The sequence below is a fragment of the Jaculus jaculus genome, chromosome 8 (genome assembly GCF_020740685.1).
Source record: "Jaculus jaculus isolate mJacJac1 chromosome 8, mJacJac1.mat.Y.cur, whole genome shotgun sequence".
Classification (NCBI taxonomy): domain Eukaryota; kingdom Metazoa; phylum Chordata; class Mammalia; order Rodentia; family Dipodidae; genus Jaculus; species Jaculus jaculus.
The window spans coordinates 60,940,275-60,957,966 of record NC_059109.1 but is presented as its reverse complement, the minus strand read 5'-3'; the positions used below and the strand labels follow the sequence as shown (position 1 = coordinate 60,957,966).

General features: G+C 39.3%; 1 protein-coding gene across 9 annotated transcripts in view; it reads left to right on the top strand.

Moving 5' to 3' along the window:
• Positions 1-17,692, top strand: part of Ryr3 (ryanodine receptor 3) — a 598,743-nt gene that overhangs the window by 182,889 nt on the left and 398,162 nt on the right. For all 9 annotated transcript variants that reach the window (XM_045155998.1, XM_045155993.1, XM_045155990.1 and 6 more), the window contains exon 3: positions 13,048-13,155. In XM_045155998.1, coding sequence (XP_045011933.1) covers positions 13,048-13,155 — 108 coding nt within the window. The remainder of the gene's footprint in view (positions 1-13,047; positions 13,156-17,692) is intronic.

Sequence of the window (17,692 nt, the reverse complement as noted above, 5' to 3'; positions counted from 1 at the left end):
AAAGAGAAAGAGAAAGAGAAGGAATTTTCTTGCTCATACCTTAGCCAATGCAATCGAATTCCAGATGCTTGTGCCACCTACTGGGCATGTGTGACCTTGTGCTTGCCTCACCTTTGTGTCTGGTTTATGTGGGATGTAGAGAGTTAAACATAGGTCCTTAGGCTTTGCAATCAAGTGCCTCAACTACTAAGCAATCTCTCCAACCCCCATGTTACTTTTTGATGAGATTCTGCTCTTATGGAAACTGAGATCCCATAAGAATTATGTAATCTCTTCTTAGGGTAGAATCCTCAATGACTGCAACCACTCCCATTAGGACCATCTCTTAGAATTTCAATCAGCTTTTGCTTGGCCACCCCCAACGCTAAGCTATTTTTAGCAACTAATAATAAATCTGAACTGTAGCATGGCTCAACTGAGATTCTGTCCTCCTAAATACAATTCAGAGATTTTAAAATTTATCCCAAAATAGAGACATCCTGTTGGTGAATGGTACAAAAGCTAATTGTTTAGTCTTGTTTTCCATTTTAATACTGAGTATTTTATTAGAATGAGTGGGTGCATCAGGGTCTTTTATCACAGCAAACAAACTGCAGACACATTTGCCACTTCGTGTATTTGGCTTTGCATGGGCACAAGCTTATCAAGAAAGTGTCTTTAACCAATGAGCCCTATCCCTAGCCCTAATTTGTATTTTGTTTTATTTTTTCCTTTATTAGTTATGTACATACTCAGTATATAAACAGCCATGTTGGTACCATCGCTAACCTCCTCCCTGTCCTCCCTCTGCCAAAGGGACCCTCCTTGTTGGGGATTGTGGCTCAAGCATTGTGGGGGTAGCCATTAGTTATAGGGAAGAGACAATGTCTCTGTGGATAATGTTCCAATTTGTGGCTCTAACAATCTTTCTGACCCCTCTTCTGCAAATTTCCCTCAGTCATGTTGGGTTCACTTTAGGTCTGCTTCAGTGATGAGGTCTAGGGAACCTCTGAGTCTCTAGATATTTGGTTTGGTAGGAGTTGAGTGTTCTCTGTGTCTATCTCCTTCACCCTTGTGCTGGCACCAGGTTCACCAAGAAAGCAGCACTCTTGCTCATTTCCCTAGTTACTCTATGGTTTCAGCTGGGGCCCTGGTGAGGCACAGTGGGCTGAATCTCTCCTCAGGTTCTGCATTCATCTGAAAAAGAGAAGCAGATTCTTCAATGGAGAGTGAAGTCAGCACTGGATAAACGGGATAACCATTATTATTTTATAGTGAATTTAACAGGTGTAGGCCTGCTTGTAGCCCAAGATTGATGGGAGCTTGATATTGGAGACCAGACTCAATTTTTGGATATAGTTCTGACTTGTTTCCCAGTTCTAGCTATGGGTTCCCCTTCCACTGAGAAGATCCATTAGCCAATTCAAGAGCAGTTGGTTGTTTAGTCTTAACTGCTATCTTACTACTGGTCACTGGAAGGCCCCTTGTTTTCTGTAGTGTTTTCACTCATAGAACAAAAGTCTTTACTTAACTTATTGTAATTCAAGCACAGTAGAAGTGATTTTCTTTGGTTCTTTTTTTTGAAGTACGGTCTCACTATAGCTCAGGCTGAACTGGAACTCACTATGTAGTCCCACGACGGCCTCAAACTCACAGCAATCCTCCTACCTCTGCTTCTTGAGTACTGAGATTAAAGGCATATGTCATCACACCTGGCCAGTAGAACTTTTTAAAATTTTCTTAAACTTTAAGGAAAATAAAGATGGGGGTCCAAAATATTGCAACATTTTAGCTTAAAATTTCTGATTCTTATGTAATTAATATTCCAGTTTCTGTCCTGTCTGCCTGGAGCCCCACAGCAGAAGCGCAACCTGCCCAAGTGCCTGACTTAGCTTAGACTATCTCCTGGATCAAAGAGGGTTGGGCTCACTTCTCCTAGCCCTCTCTGCTTCCTTCTGGTCTCTGTTGTCACAGCCACTCCTTGTCCCCAGGTGGTTGACATTAGACATCATTTCAACTTCTAAGCATGCACCCACAGCAACAGGACTGAATTCTAGTCTAAGAATAGTATTTCTTGTTCACACAAACCTATAACAAAGTTTAATTTATAAAATAAAAACAAAAAGAGAATAATGACTGCTAATAAAATAGAACAATTATAAAAGTATTCTTCAATAACAGTTGTTTGAGGGCTGAAGAGATGGCTCAGCCGCTAAAGGAACTTGCTTGCGAAGCCTGATGTCCTGAGTTTTATTTCCCAGTACCTATATAGAGCCAGATGTACAAAGTGGCACATGCATCTGGAGTTTTTCTGCAGTGGCAGGAATCCCTGGCATGACCATTCTCTCCCCCAACTCTTTCTTTCCCTCCCCTTTCAAATAACTAATAAAAATATCTTTTAAAAGAGTTGTTTGGGGGTTAGCGGTTAAGGCACTTGCCTATGAAGCCTAAGGACCCAGGTTTTATTACCTTGTACCCACATAAGCCAGATGCACATGGTGGTGCATGTGTCTGGAGTTTGCAGCGGCTAGAGGACCCTAGCACACCCATTCTCTCTCTCTCTCAGTCTCACTCTCTTGCTCTCTCTCCCTTTCTCTCTCTATCTGCCTCTTTCTCAAATAAATAAATAAATTATTTTAAAAATTATTTGAATTTATGAGTTACCTATTTCCAAAATTTTCAACTTAATATTTTTTTCTCAGTTACGTATGTTTAATGGGTAGTTTGTTAATAAACTCAGAAATCTTTCTCTTTCTCAGATGCTTGATCCCCCTGCAAAATTCTGGCTCATGGAGCTCAAACATAGAGCTTTACTCTATCAATAATCTGTTTTTCCTGTTTAATTGCATTCTGAAGTTCTTGTGAAGAAAATTGAACCAAATTCATACCTCTGTGAAAGCCATTTGCTCTGTCTTGCCACTGCAATTCAAGGAATTTTTCTGACAAAAGCAATAGGCCAACCTCCACCTGGATGCACTGTTTTAGTGGCCTTCACAGCCAAGGCGGCCATGTTCAGAATCTCAACTTAATATTTTGAGCCTGTAGTTGACCACAGATAATGCATATATACATATATGAAAATTAAAATTCAGGATACACATATGAGAGAAAGCATACAATTTTCTTTGGGGCTAATACATTTTCCTAAAAAATCATAATTTAATTTTTATTAATTACTAAATAAATAATAAATAGCACTAAATTTTACTAATTACTAAATACAGGTTCTATTTCCTGGATTTTGTGAATAGTTCATCATTAAACATGAATTTGCAGGTGTTTTTTGCGGTAGGCTAGAGAGTCCTTTGAGCATATGCCTAGGAGCATGAGAGAGGGATAGAGATTTGAAGAGAAGGATAGTGGAGAGGGATAAACAAGAATATAACAGAATATATATGGCATGGAAGAAGAAGGGGATATGGATGTGTGGAGGGGACTAGAGGGAGGGGAAAGGGAGTTGGGGAAATAGGACCAACAAAAAGTACATGTGTGAAACCTATTATTTTGTTTAGCTACCTAAAGAAAAACCTAAAATAAAAGTAAATCACAGATAAAGGGACACCGTTGCACCCTTTCTTATCCCAAGACATGTCACAACTGATACACTTTGGTGGCATTCTTCTAACAGCTCTGTCCTGGGATTGGAGTCGGAGATATGGGTAGAAAACTCAGTGAGTCAGTGAGCAGCTATTACCCACTACTTTGTCCTTCCTATGCTCAGTCCTTCCCCACATCCATGCCCCTTGGAGGAGACAGACAGATAAAAAGCAAAGGGAGGCAAGGCCCAAGGTTTTGTGAAGCCCAAAACTTAAAACTTCTGCTTTGACTCATGGGGTTTTAAACAGAAGAGAAGAAACACAACACTGAAAGTAGAAGGATTAGCTCTGCTCCTAATTCCTATGTGCAAAAACTCCTTCCTGTCTGCGTAGGAAGGAATCTTCCTTACCTCCCAGCCCAAGCTCCTCCTTGGGTGACCTTTCCTAATTAAACCTCCCTTAGAGGGCTTTCAACAGGCTTGATGGACCACACATTGGAATGTAGTGTTGGATATACTGATTTGTGTTGTTTTATAGAGTCTTGCACAGGACATACCTCTTCAAATAAGTTAAAACTTCCTTAAAGGATAAAATCCACATCTTTTGTTGTTTCTTTGCTCTCACAGCAGCAAGTGAAGTACTGAATTCATGCTGTTATGTCTCCAAATACTCACTGTTGCATGACTCACATGGGGGAAGCAAGTGAAGCCACTCAGGTAGACACCAGGGTAGACTCCTCTTTAGAGGGGCCTCATGCCTTCCCCTTCTTCCCTAAAGCAGCATATCTCATAGGCTCGCCCGAATGCCCACATGTCATCACAGAGGACTCACCAGTCTCCCATCATATTCTGTGGCACAGATGAAGGTTTTCACTGAGCAGCTTGCCAGGTGCCATTGCCCTCCACATGGTCCTCCTGTGTTTGGCCACAGCCTGGTCTTGCTGAGGACTGTTTCTGCTCTGTCTCAGTCAATAGAAACCCGAAACTTTTCCTTCCTCCTCATCTCCCATGTCCAAGCAGTCTTCAGACCTTAGCTCCGCCAAGTTCAGATTTTCTAAATCCCTCCCCTTCTCTCTACGCTGCTGCTCTACACTACTACATTTTCTCTTATTTTCAGTGTTTTACCTGGGAATTCCAAAAGTACAAATAAATTTTTTAATCCATATGTTCATTATCTGAATTTACCTGTTAAAGACTTCCTCTTTTTTCCTTATTAGTTGTACCCAAACATGCTCCATCTCCTTAGTTTCTTTTTCTTAACTAATTAAGGAATGATTATATATAGCTCTTTGCCCCTGCTGAAAAATTCCATTTGTGGTGTTTTGTTTTGTTTTTTGTTTTTGTTTTGTTTAGTTGCTACTTATTTAAGTCAGGCCATTGGTAGCACTAATTTACTACCATAATCTAGTACCTAATTTGTCTCCCTGCCTTGGTTTAGACCTCTTTACAATGGAGCTACAATGACCTTTCAGAGGTCCAAATTGGTTATGTTACTTCTTATATCACTTCCTTTCATACCTTATTGCTCTAGAGATAATATCCAAGTTTACTTTGATAACGAGGTGAAAGGCACTTCTCAGCCTAATTCTCCTGCTACCTCACGTCTCACCTCCCTAGCCTTATATCTCCCTTTTCCCTTTCTTAGAAGCAATCGAGTCCTCGCTCTGTCTTTGATTCAGGTGTCCCCCATAAACTTAGGTATTCTGAATACTAGGTTCCCAGCTGATGGAGATTTGGTAATTAATGTCTCCTGGGGAGAGTGTATTGTTAGGAGCAGACCTAAGGGTGTTATAGCCAGTTTCCTATGCCAGTGTTTGGCAAACTCTCCTGTTGCTATGATCCACCTTATGTTGGCTAGGGGGTGATGTCCACCCTCTGCTCATGCCATCATTTTCCTTGACATCATAGAGCTTCCCCTTTGAGCCTGTAAGCCAAACTAAACCACTTTTTTTCCCACAAGCTGCTCTTGGTTGGGTGATTTCTACCAACAATGTGAACCTGACTGCAACACTGTTTCTCTGTCATTTTTGCTCCCCCCACCCCATGTCTACTCCATTCACCTCCAACTTTCTGTGCCTCTCATGTTTTCCCAGATACAAAGCTAAGCTAAGGATATTTTTGTCTCATACTTTTGAAATTGTCCATTTGCTTCCCTGACATGCCATAGACCACACAATTTTGTCTTATCTTTATACAAAGTAGAAACTTCAGAAAACATTGACTAAAGGGGCTGGGGAGATGGTCCAGCAGTTAAAGGTGCTTTCTTGAAAAGCCTAACAGCTTGTGTTTGATAAGCCAGGACCTATGTAAAGCCAGATGTACAAAATGGTACATACATCTGGCTATTATTTGCTGTGGAAAGAGGACTTGGAATGCCCATACTCATTCTGTCTGAGTCTCTGTGTATTTCTCTCTCTCTCAAATATTTTTACAAAAACATTGACTATAAATGAGTTAACATTTAAATGAGCTATTGATATTTAGATTTCATCTCTCTGTTGAATGTTTTATAACATATATCAAGTATTTCTTAGTCACTAGCCCAAAATTTGGACCTTTAAACATGAAAAGTTTGCTCTTGGTAGACACTATGACTTCTCCATTGTACAGCGAAGGAAACTAAGGCACAGGGAGACTAAGACGCCTGCTTAACTCATGTGGCTAGTAAGTTGTGGAGCAGAGATTTGACCTAAGGCTGTTGTGGAGCAGAATGTACACTCTCCACAGTGATTTGCTCCAGAGCCATCTATGCATTTACTGGTTGCATCACTGAGATATGGCAATGTGTGAACATATTGATTACCAGAGAAGTCAAAGATGGCCATGACAGCAGGAGAAATCCTTGTCCATACAAAACAGGAAACCTGGAGAATGGGCTCAGCCTAGGAGTCTCAGTGAAATTTGTGTCATAGAGATAGCTACTGCCGTCCATGCTGATATTATCTTAGACTATACACAGAGACTGTTCAAGAAGACATGAGTGGATGGGGTTTCAGACATTGCTCAATGATTAAAGCACTTGCCTGTAAAGCCTAACAACCCGAGTTTGATTTCCCAGTAAAGCCAGATGCTCAAAGTAATGTATGCATCTGGAGTTTGTTTTTAGTGGCTAGAGGCCCTGGCACACCCATACTCACATACACTCTCTCCTTTCTGTATCTCTTTGCTTGAAAATAAATAAATAAAATATTTAGAAATAGAACACATGAGTTGAGCATTTTCTACTGGGAGACAAAAAGTAGACTATGACTGATATTTCAAAGAACCCATTATATATTAGAACAAAGAGACTTGAACACATAAAATAAAATGAGTTAGCAGACTGTGCTTAGCCATTCAGGGAGGTAAAGATACTCCTCTTTGTAACTAGCCCCCTACTTGATTTCCCTAAAGGCTTGTCTAGTACCATGCAGGCTGCTTCTCTTGGGGTATGAAAGAAATTCTAAATGGCTATACTAACAGGGCTGCCTGATTATCACCAACTTGGATGCAGCAAGCCTTGGAAAAATGATGCTGTTATATAGGTTTCTGGAGCATGGAGGATACATAAGCTTTCCTTCCTGTAATATTACACAGAGTGGAGCTCAATTGATGCTAGTCCCTGGCTTACCAGGACTCAGATCTCTCAAGGCTTTCTGTAGGGCACCTTGAAATAAAGTGCTTCTGTGGGCTGAAGACAGTGCTGAGAGAGTGATGAGCTATTTCAGAGCAGATGTCAACAGAGCTCTTCTCTCCATGCTGAGAATCATCAAACATGCCCCAGGCCTGCCACACACATGGAGCGACTGAGGCTCAGGCTCTGGAGCACAGAGACAATGAGCTGGCCTCCTGGGGGGCTTTCCTGGCTGCAGACAAATGAGTTCTAATAAAGGAGTGGCCTTTGTTCATTCTTCAGGAGTGTTGAGGTGGGAGCTCACTCCAGTTTGGAGTTTAATTAAGGATGGCAGCTGGCATCACTAGTCAGATGGTTCTGCACTCATTCATGTTACAAGTTACTAGTTGCATTTTGTTTTTCCTCTAGCTATTCCTGTTGCTATGTCACTTCCCTCACTACCACCTACACGTTGTTCTGTGTGCTATTGAAGTGGCATGACCACATCCCCAAATATCAAGAATCCAGACAGAGTGTACATCCTAGAGATTAGAAATGGAACCTTAAGGAACTGTAATAATCTTCTGCTTGTGATGCTTCCTCCCCATGTATACTAACCCCTGTTTGAATGTAACCACTGGACTGGAGAAATGGCTTACTGGTTAAGGCATTTGCCTACAAAGCCAAAAGACCAATGTTCAATTCTCTAGGACCCACATAAGCTAGATACAAAAGGGGCACGTGCATCTGGAGTTTGTTTGCAGTGGCTAGAGGCCCTGGCATGCCCATTCTCTCTCTGTCTGTCTCTCATCTCTCTCTCTCTCTCAGCTTGCAAGTAAATAAATTAAATTAAATTAAAATAAATGTAACCATTTTTGCAAGTGAAATTGAACTTTTCTATATTACTATCAAAAGCTCTCCATCTGAATAGATGATAATAGAAACAAGGAGAGCTCCCATCCCTATGCAAACCAGACACAGAGGCTATAGATGGTTGACAGAATCAGGCAGTCACATGTAAAGACAATTCTATAATACTTTGAACTCTCAAGAATTCTGCCTAAAAAGGGTTTTGTAAAAGATTGTTAAGATTGAGGCCATACAATTGATTAGTCTAAAAGCATCCTTTAAGTAACTATAAGTATTGCTGAGTAGATATCTTTAAGTCCCTGGGTTTTCTGCTTTCTAGTCTGGTGACATGAAATCCAGATAGGCTATGAATGGTAGAGAAACCTCTGTCAAGTCTCCTGAGATAGCATCATAGATGGGGACACAGAGTTGGACAGTGAATGTTTCCAGCAAAAGGTCTCTAGGGAAATGCTTCATCATATAATTATGTACAATTCATAGTGATATCATATGTGCTCCTGTGGATGTGAGGTTCTGCCCTCCTTCACCAGCTGCCTGCTTTCTGTGTGGATGTGAGGTTCTGTCCTACATTGCTAACTTCATGCTTTCTCTATGGATGTGAGGCTCTGTCCAACATCACCAGCTGCCTGCTTTCTCAAGTTCCATACCCATGAGTTAATTACCTGCTATGGAAACAAACAAAGCAAAAGAAACATGAAAGAAAGGTTATGGTCCTCCTTCTGCCGGCCATACCCCCTTGGTTGAATTGTTTTACTAAAAGGAACAAGGGAGAAGGGATTTAGAATTCTAAGATGACTAAGTTTTTAGGATTCTTGACCAAACAGACCTTGAGGAGAAAGTATTCAAGTGGAAAAGTACTCCCCCACATCCTTGTAAAAAAAAAAAAAAAAAGTGCTTGAAATGTGATTCACCACATATAGTAGCCTCTGGGATAACACACCCCATTCCTAGATTAGTACTTTAATAAATGGCTCTTAAAACTTTAACAAAGCAAAATTTTTAGCATATCCTACAGGTAGTACATCATTTTCAGGACATTGAGGTTGGGAGGAGATGAAAAACATACAAACACTTAGAAACTAAATGTAACTTAAAAATATCCAATTCCTTTATCTGTAATTTTAAAATGAAAAATGCTAGTCTTATTCTTCATAGCAGGCTGCCTTTAGCTTTAAATTGTAGCTCCATGGAAACAGCTTTACCTGATTTGAAATGTTGGGAATAGCTGTCAGTGGCTTCTTGCCTGTTAGAAGGAGTAGAACAGGCTTGCTTCTCTGCTTTTATCTTCTCAAAGGAAAGAATTCAGTTGAGAGACACAGTGTAAGAAGTTTATTTGGCAAAGTAAACACTCCAAAGAAAGATTAGAGCTAGTTTCCCCAAAGGGGGTTTCTGTATTGTGTATTTTAAAGAAGTTTTATAAAAATATTTTTATTTATTTGTTTGTAAGAGGAGAGGAAGAAAGAGAGAGAGAGAGAGAGAGAGAGGAAAAGGGCAGGGGAGAATGGGTGTTCCAGAGCCTCTTGCTGCTGCAAACAAAATCCAGAAGCATGCATGAGTATGGGGATTTGAACCCAGGCTATCAGGCTTTGCAAGCAAGCACCTTAACCACTGATCCATCTCTCCATCCCTAAAAAAGTTTTTATTAATATTTATGAAGTGGGTGGCAAACTCATGTATTAAAGTTACCCCTTTTCCCTTCCAAATCATGGTGGACCAGATTTCCTTTTAGGGCATTTCTTTCCATGATCTTTTATATAAACCCACCAAGTGCGGAGGGTCAATGCCATAATGTAAGTAATATGCTAATAAAGCCAAGATCTTGTGAGGATGCAAGCCATTAATTATTGCACATATGGAAAAATGCCCTGACACCTTAGTTGTTTTCATATAGCAGGAACAACTTAACTTCAGCCTTGAGAACAGATAATCACACAGGGGCATTTTGACTATAGATACAGCTGTAGTTTTATTGGTTTCCTTGTATCCTTATTGAGACTTCTGATGGTTGTATGATTGATTTCATGATTGTCAGCTAAGACTCTTATTATTTTCAAAATGGAGGTATTAGATTGAAGGCTTGGGCCAATATTTTATAATATACTGGCACAAACAGAGAATAGGACTTATACTCTCCTTAGAACCCTCTTTCCCACATTTATTACTTGTGTTCATCTTCTACATAGCAGACCCACATTTTCTCTTTGCAATAACTCCCATAATGTAAATATTCAGAAAAAGGGTTGGTATGCATCATGGTCACAAGTTGTATTCTCAAGGACGATGTTTATATTAAACTGGGTCACAAACTCCAGAGGGCAGGATTTTGTTTTATGGTTCTTTGTATTTTTCTCAATATCCAAGACAGTATTCACATAAATGCAATACTTAAGTATTTGCTGATCTAGTATGTTCTGGTTGGGACTAGAGAGATTGCCTAGTGATGAAAGCACTTGCCTGTAAAGCCAAAGGACCCAGGTTCGATTCCCCAGGACCCATATAAGCCAGATGCACAATATGGCACATGTGTCTGGAGTTTATTTGCAGCAGCTGAAGGTTGTGGCGCACCTGTTCATTCTCTCTGTCTGTTTCTTTTCCTCTCATGCAGAATGGGGGCAGGGATGAGGGAAGAAAGGGTTCTAATACATGATGTATCCATATAAAATATGTTGTTAATAATAAACAAAATATAAGAAAATTAGAATAAATAAGTAAATAAATAAAATGTTCTGGTTGAGAAAAAAATCTGCACTGTCTTCATTAGTATCTGGAACACTGTAGGGTTAAGTACATAAACTCTTGAAATAGACTGCCTGGGTATGAATCTGACCCATCCAAATATAGTAGTTGGGCAAGTGACCTAAATTCTCTATGCATTAGTTTCTAGGCTATGAGCTATAACCTTAGGAGTGAATATCTGTTGGGTGTTTGTGTGTTTGCATGAACTACATAAGTTAATATAGGCAGAGCATTCAGATGAGGGCTCAGCATGAAGGGTAGGCTCACTCAGTGGGTATTAGGTATTACTAGTGTGGTTCAGGAAAAGTGCCTTAAACACTGCTGAGAAATTTTCCAGAACAGGCACTAATATGCTTATTTTAACTAATCACTGAGTGACTCTAATATGTTAGAATGAAAATTATAAGGATCACTAGTTTTTATATGAATGTTTCTTCATTTAGAGATATATGTATATAGTGCTTGACTGATTTTTCTGTGTCTTTTTGCAGAATGAGATCCAGATTTCCCTAACAAATAAATAAATTTTAGTCATGGTAGTCTAGAGTCACACTCTGTCTACTTCCATCTTGTAAATTACTGTGGGTGAGGGGCAAGTTGTTTTCTTCCTTCAGCCCCTCATAGACATGGGCAAAGATGAGCCACTATTTCTTGTCCCTTCTTTAGCAGAATTCTCTCTCTCTCTCTCTCTCTCTCTCTCTGTGTGTGTGTGTGTGTGTGTGTGTGTGTGTGTGTGTATGTGTGTGTGTGTGTGTGTGTGTGTTTTCTCTTATGTACCACCAGCCTTCACTAAATTAATCCTGATTTCTTGGTCATTGTTCCTTTGAGAACTGAGGCTTTGCTTCTTCTCATCCTTTAAAATTCAGCTTATGTTCATTCAGGAGGTCCCCAAGGCTATGCAGGCCATTGCTAAAGTACTTGGTTACCCACAAAAGCAAGATGATAATTCCCTATTGCTGGAGATGCCACAGGCTGTGGTTATAGGATATTGAGAAATCATGCTGGACTTGAGATGGAAACCATCACCCTGCTGGCTGCTGTCACAGTGTGGATAAGCTATGCAAGCTGCTGGGGACTAAAAGTCACCAACAGTGCAAACACATAGTGGATCTTGCAAAGTACAAAATCAGCCAGCAAAGAAAAATGTACCCACAGGGGCAATAGTGGTACATAAGTAATGGGGGTAATTAACTATTCTCCTATTGGCTATGAGGCCAGCTCAGTGGGAAGGAATTTATGGCTAGGACTGAAAAACAAACCAAAAGCCTTTGTCTTAGAAGGTCATACACACTAGAGGGAAGCTTCTTTTTTTGGGGGGGGAGGGGAGCTAAATGGAGAGGTTATGCCCATCAAAAATCCTTCCAAATGTATGTTTATTCTTTTTGATCAATGATGATCTCACTCTCAATTAGAGGGTCTGCTTTTTACAAATAATGGTGAATACCAGAGAGACTCAAGACCAATCAAAACAACAAGAAAATAAATCCAAGTGCCTAGTGCTGGAAAAGTTATCTCTACCATACCTACCAGAACCCAGGAAAAACTGCAGAGGAAGTGACAGATCAAATATGAATGCTGAGAAGCTTCACTATCAAGATGGTGGTAGACACTGAGGAGACTCAAAACTCATCAATGCAGAAAATACAAGGCTGCAGAGAGCTCATACTAAATTAGAAGTATATGCTCTCTAAAGCTCAGAAAACATTGCAGAAGAAGGGGTAGAAGGAATGTGAAAGCTACAGGGTGGAAAGGTATGCTGTGAGGCACTATCCTCCCACAGTGATTACCAATACCGTCAACTGAGGAAGGCCTCAGTAGAATGGGAGTCCAAGTACAAATTAATATAATCTGATGGGAATCTGATCAATTACAGTATGTTATTATATTATTCATACAATAAGTTCCCAATAATTTATTTTACAAAAGAATCCAACTTATACCCTATCTTACTTGGATAAGAGAAACCTACCTTTTGACATTTAAAAAAACAAATATTTTTATTTATTTATTTGCAAACATAAAGAGAGGGAGATAAGAGTGACAGATAGAGAGAATGAGCCCCAAGGGCCTATAGACACTGCAAATGAACTCCAGACACATGTGCCACCTTGTGCATCTGGCTTTATGTGGATACTGGGGAATAGAACCTGGGTCATTAGGTTGTTCAGGCAAGCACCTTCACCACTGAGCAATCTCTCCAGCCCCACTTTTGATATTTCTACTCATTCATCCAGCTGTCATTATGGTTCATAGGATCTTTGCCTTTACAACATACTTGTATAACTGATCCCTCATAATATGGGCAGGCATCCTCACTCTGCTTTTATTTCCACAGTATATTCCTCCAGATCTCTGCGTCTGCAATTTTGTGCTGGAACAGTCCCTGTCTGTCAGGGCACTGCAGGAAATGCTTGCCAACACAGTTGAAAATGGTGGTGAAGGGGTGAGTACCTGAATAATGCCTTGGGTTGGGATTCAGGCACACCATAGCCCAAAAGCATATCCTAAATTTTGTTACTCCAGCTTGGAGCTGGAAACCTCTAAGATAGTCCATGTGGAAATAGCAAATCATTCTTCCTATTAATTTTAATCCTGACTCCTTTGAATTGTCTAGCTCTCACTGAATATAAAAGACCATATCACTAATTCTGGCTTAGCAAATGACCTCCCTTCCTCTCTCTCTTTCCACCAAGCCCACCAAGTGATAAGGGAGGTCAAATTACCTTTATATTGAAGGCACTTTACATTGAAGTCAGGTGGGGTTTTTTGTTGTTGTTTGTTTGTTTGTTTTTTTTTTTTTTTTTTTTTTTTGGTTTTTTTGAGGTAGGTCTCACTCTAGCCCAGGCTGACCAGGAATTCACTATGTAGTCTCAGGCTGGCCTCAAATTCATGGTGATCCTCCTACCTCTGCCTCCCAAGTGCCGGGATTAAAGACATGGTTTTTTTTGTGTGTTTGTTTGTTTCCCCATGGAGAATTTCACTGAGGGCTATGGCTTTGAAGAGGAGTACAACCAGGTTATAGCAGTTGGGAGATTTCTTGTAAGATCCAGTCTTTAAGATACATCCAGAACTCAATGGTTTCACCAGTGTGAGCACATACAGAGCTATCTTAACATTCTTTCATCACTGAAGTATTTATCTAAGAACAATGCTGTCCATCTCCCATTTCAAAAGGTCTCCCAGACATGAGAATGGGCCAGAAAGTTTAGGATAATTTTTGAATCTTCTATCCCCTAATGACCCACTTATTTGTGTCCATTTACCATAAATACTATAATTCTATTTGAATGTCCCAAGCCCAAAGCCTCTGTACCATCCACACCACCCATCTATCCTCTATCTTCTAGAATATTGCAACAGCCCCATTCATTAACTTTTAACTTCTCTCAGTTTCCCCCCTCAGCAATTATTAAGTTCTTTCTAACATAGATATCCAATAATGCCTTCTTGTTTTAATTTTGTTTCCCCATTATAATGAGATGGATTCCAATACCTTAGCACAACTTAAAGCCCTACAGCATTTGTTCTCTGCCTACCCTGACTTTCACCTCATCCCAACCAGCACCAAGTATTCCAGCTACACAGAATTCCTCTCACTGTGTTCAACTTACCATTTCATTTTATATCTGATCCTATCTATCAGATATTTCCTCCCTGTGGCATAGCATTCCTCCTCCTTCCTCTTCCTTTTGTAAGCCCTCTTAACCACTAAGGAACAGGTTTAGATACTAGGTCAGCTGAGGAGCCTCCACTGAACCTGCAAGTATGTTGCATGGACCACTAAGCTGCACTGTTATTGCAGGTTTTATTTTCTTTCTCCTATCCTGGAGAATACACTGCTTGTGGGAGGAGGAGCTGTTTGCAATTACCCAGTGGCACAGTTGTTTCCTTGACTTGAATCGAGTCATGTATAATACAGAGGTGTCTCAGTTGTAGAAGAAGAAACAATGACTACAGACTTGATAGGATTGGTGTTTACATTTGGTCATTTCCCAGCCCTCAATGTGATATTGGACAATGCTTCTTATGTTGAAGCCAGAGTGTTAATGGTACGCAATAAGAATGTTTAATGAGATTTCCAGGATGCTAAACACCAAAGGATTGTTGTTATTCACTCTTTCAATTTAGCACAAGATAGCTTAGCCCCCAAGAACAGCTTTTCTTTCAAGCATTGACATAGCTGAGATTTTTGCTTCTTTAACATTCACTTTACTTTGGCTTTACTTCCCACTTTCTTCCATTTCTCTCAGCACTCCATGTTTTCTATGTACTCTCAAACATTTCCAGTTTAGTGAAACAAAAATATATACATTGCTTACTCCGCTCCCCAAGATTCAAACAGAAATCTTTGATGAAGGAGACCTGACTAATTTTAAATAACACCATTTTTAGTGTGAAATAATTCTTGTTAGAATTGGGTATGTCTAATTTATAGCTTGTAGGCTGTATTTGGCCCTGAGTAGCTATAAATATGGCCACCACAAAACTGTAAACTTACTTAAAACATTTTTGAGATTATTTTTTTCAATTTTTGTAACATGTATGTACAGTTCTCAGATGTAAACTTTGTAGATAAAAAAGTTGTGTCACAATGTCAAAAGTTCATGCAAGCCTGCCCACCTGCTGGGATTATAGGAAGGCAAAGTTAATCATTCTTTTGTTAGTGTCATAATTTGCCATGTCAGCGTGTACACACACACATACATACATGCTTATATATGTATGCATATATATATAGATAGATAGATAGATAGATAGATAGATAGATAGATAGATATGTTTGTTTCAAAGAATACTTATCTATATTATTTATCTTGAATAGTTCAGAATCATATATATAAGAAATAAAATTTCTTTGTTACAGAAAATTTAATTTTCTTCCTTTCTGTTTTTTGAGGCAGGATCTTACTCTAGACTAGGCTGAATTGGAACTCACTCTGTAGCCCCAGCTGGCCTCAAATTCACAGCACTTCTCCAATCTTAGCCTCCATAGTTCTGGGGCTCGAGGCATATACCACCAAGCCTGGCAAGAATTTAATTTTTTAATTATAGCTTGGCTTGTTTTAATGAGGGATAAGTAACAACTTATTGCTCAAATCATATATGAAGCCCAACTTAGTGAAACTGAATCCTCCATTTTAGAAAATATAATTAAGGTCCAATTAACATCCAACTATGTTATAGAAGGTTTATTTAACATACCTATTGTAGGGGCATCTATTCCTGATAGCACCAAGATGCCAACACAGTAAACCTCATGGAGGCTCTTTAAATACTCATATCCAAAATGAATGATCCATGACATTACATACTTAAATGTCACTGGACAAAAGTAATCATGACAGAGGGTCAGCTCTGAAATTTCTTATTTGTTTATTGCTTTTTTGTGTTATTTCACTGGTGATTCCAAATATCCAGTAGTTATTTCCCATCTTGTGCTTTTATTATTATTATTCACTGGAAGTCCTAGAAATAGAAGAGGAGACTGAAGGAAGAAAAGAGCACACATGGGGACTTGTACTATCAAAATCATATTATCATCCATTGGTGGCTCCACAAAATAGTTACTTGGAAAACAGCATTAGGCACTAGAACTAACTTGGAATCTTCTCACAGTTCCATGGGGGCTCTCAATTTTTAGTGTGAGAAATGTGGGGTTTTTTTTTGTATAATCTCTCATGTTTGATGGCTTTGTTTTGTTGAAATGACTGTGCTCACTTACTATTATCACCTAATTTGATTTTAGAATATTTGTCAGAGCAGAAAAAATAAAGACAAAACAATAAAAATAAAGAAGGAAATGGGTTAACATGACAGAACATGATGATCCTCTGGAGAGCATTGGGGATGTGAGCAGGATGATGCCTCCTTTGCCTGATGTGCCATTCTGCGTGGAAATGATCATTGACTACTTTTAAATAAGTGTTACTTTTTGTAATGATCATGACTACCACTAACAGGATGCTTTGAAGACTGGTATTTTTCCCCCTTCTGGTCATAAATTAGCCCTTGAATACTGCATCTGTTCACTGCTGTGTAGTGACTGGACACTTTTAAATGATGACTTTAGTTGTTTGCTCATTGACATGATGAGTGTACAGAAGTCTTTTTGCAAGGATTTACCATTCTTCAGCAATTTCTCTTGCTAACAAAAAAGGTACCTGGCCAAATTTAAGAGTGGAATTTTTTTTTTAATATTGAAATATCCTTAGTTACATCTAGCTAATGATGAAGACTAGGACAGGAGTGTGGTGCCTCTTGGAAACTGCCCTAGCTAATCTCATCCTTGGGTCATTTTACCTCGGATCTAATCCTATCTAATTTTAATCTGGAGAAATCACCAAAGGATAGATGCTTGGCACTGTGGCCAACTTTATGATTAGTGTTTGAAGTGAAATCCTTACATATAAATATTAAAGTATTTTCATAGCTTTGGTTAACTAGACCTGTAGCTTATTGAATGATGAGCCTTCAGCATGACATAGAGCCAAAGGCAACATCACTATTTCCTTCTAAACCCTCAGACCCTACTGTCCTACAGAAATAAGTTTAAACTTAAAGAAATCAGCACTCCCAACAGTCATGCAAATGTTTTAGTCTGACCCACACTGAACCAGGTGAACTCTAGGACAAATCATTTCTGAATTCTTCAAACTGTAATCCACCTTTATAGGATTGGGTGAGAATTAAACAAGTCACTGCCCACGACTGTTTGTGTTTGTGGGTTGACATTAGTACAGATTCTTTCTTCATCTGTCATCTACTTACTCCTATCTTGCATCTTTCAGGAAAATCCATGCTGTCAAGGACTAAGAGACTGTTGAATTGGCATAAAGCTTCTAGAACGCAAGGCCTTGATTAACACAATTACAAACTGTGCTCCTTCTGATATGAGCTTTGCCTTTAAAACTAAGATGAAAGATATAATATGTATAGACATATATAGGTATATATGTATATATGTATACATACATATATTA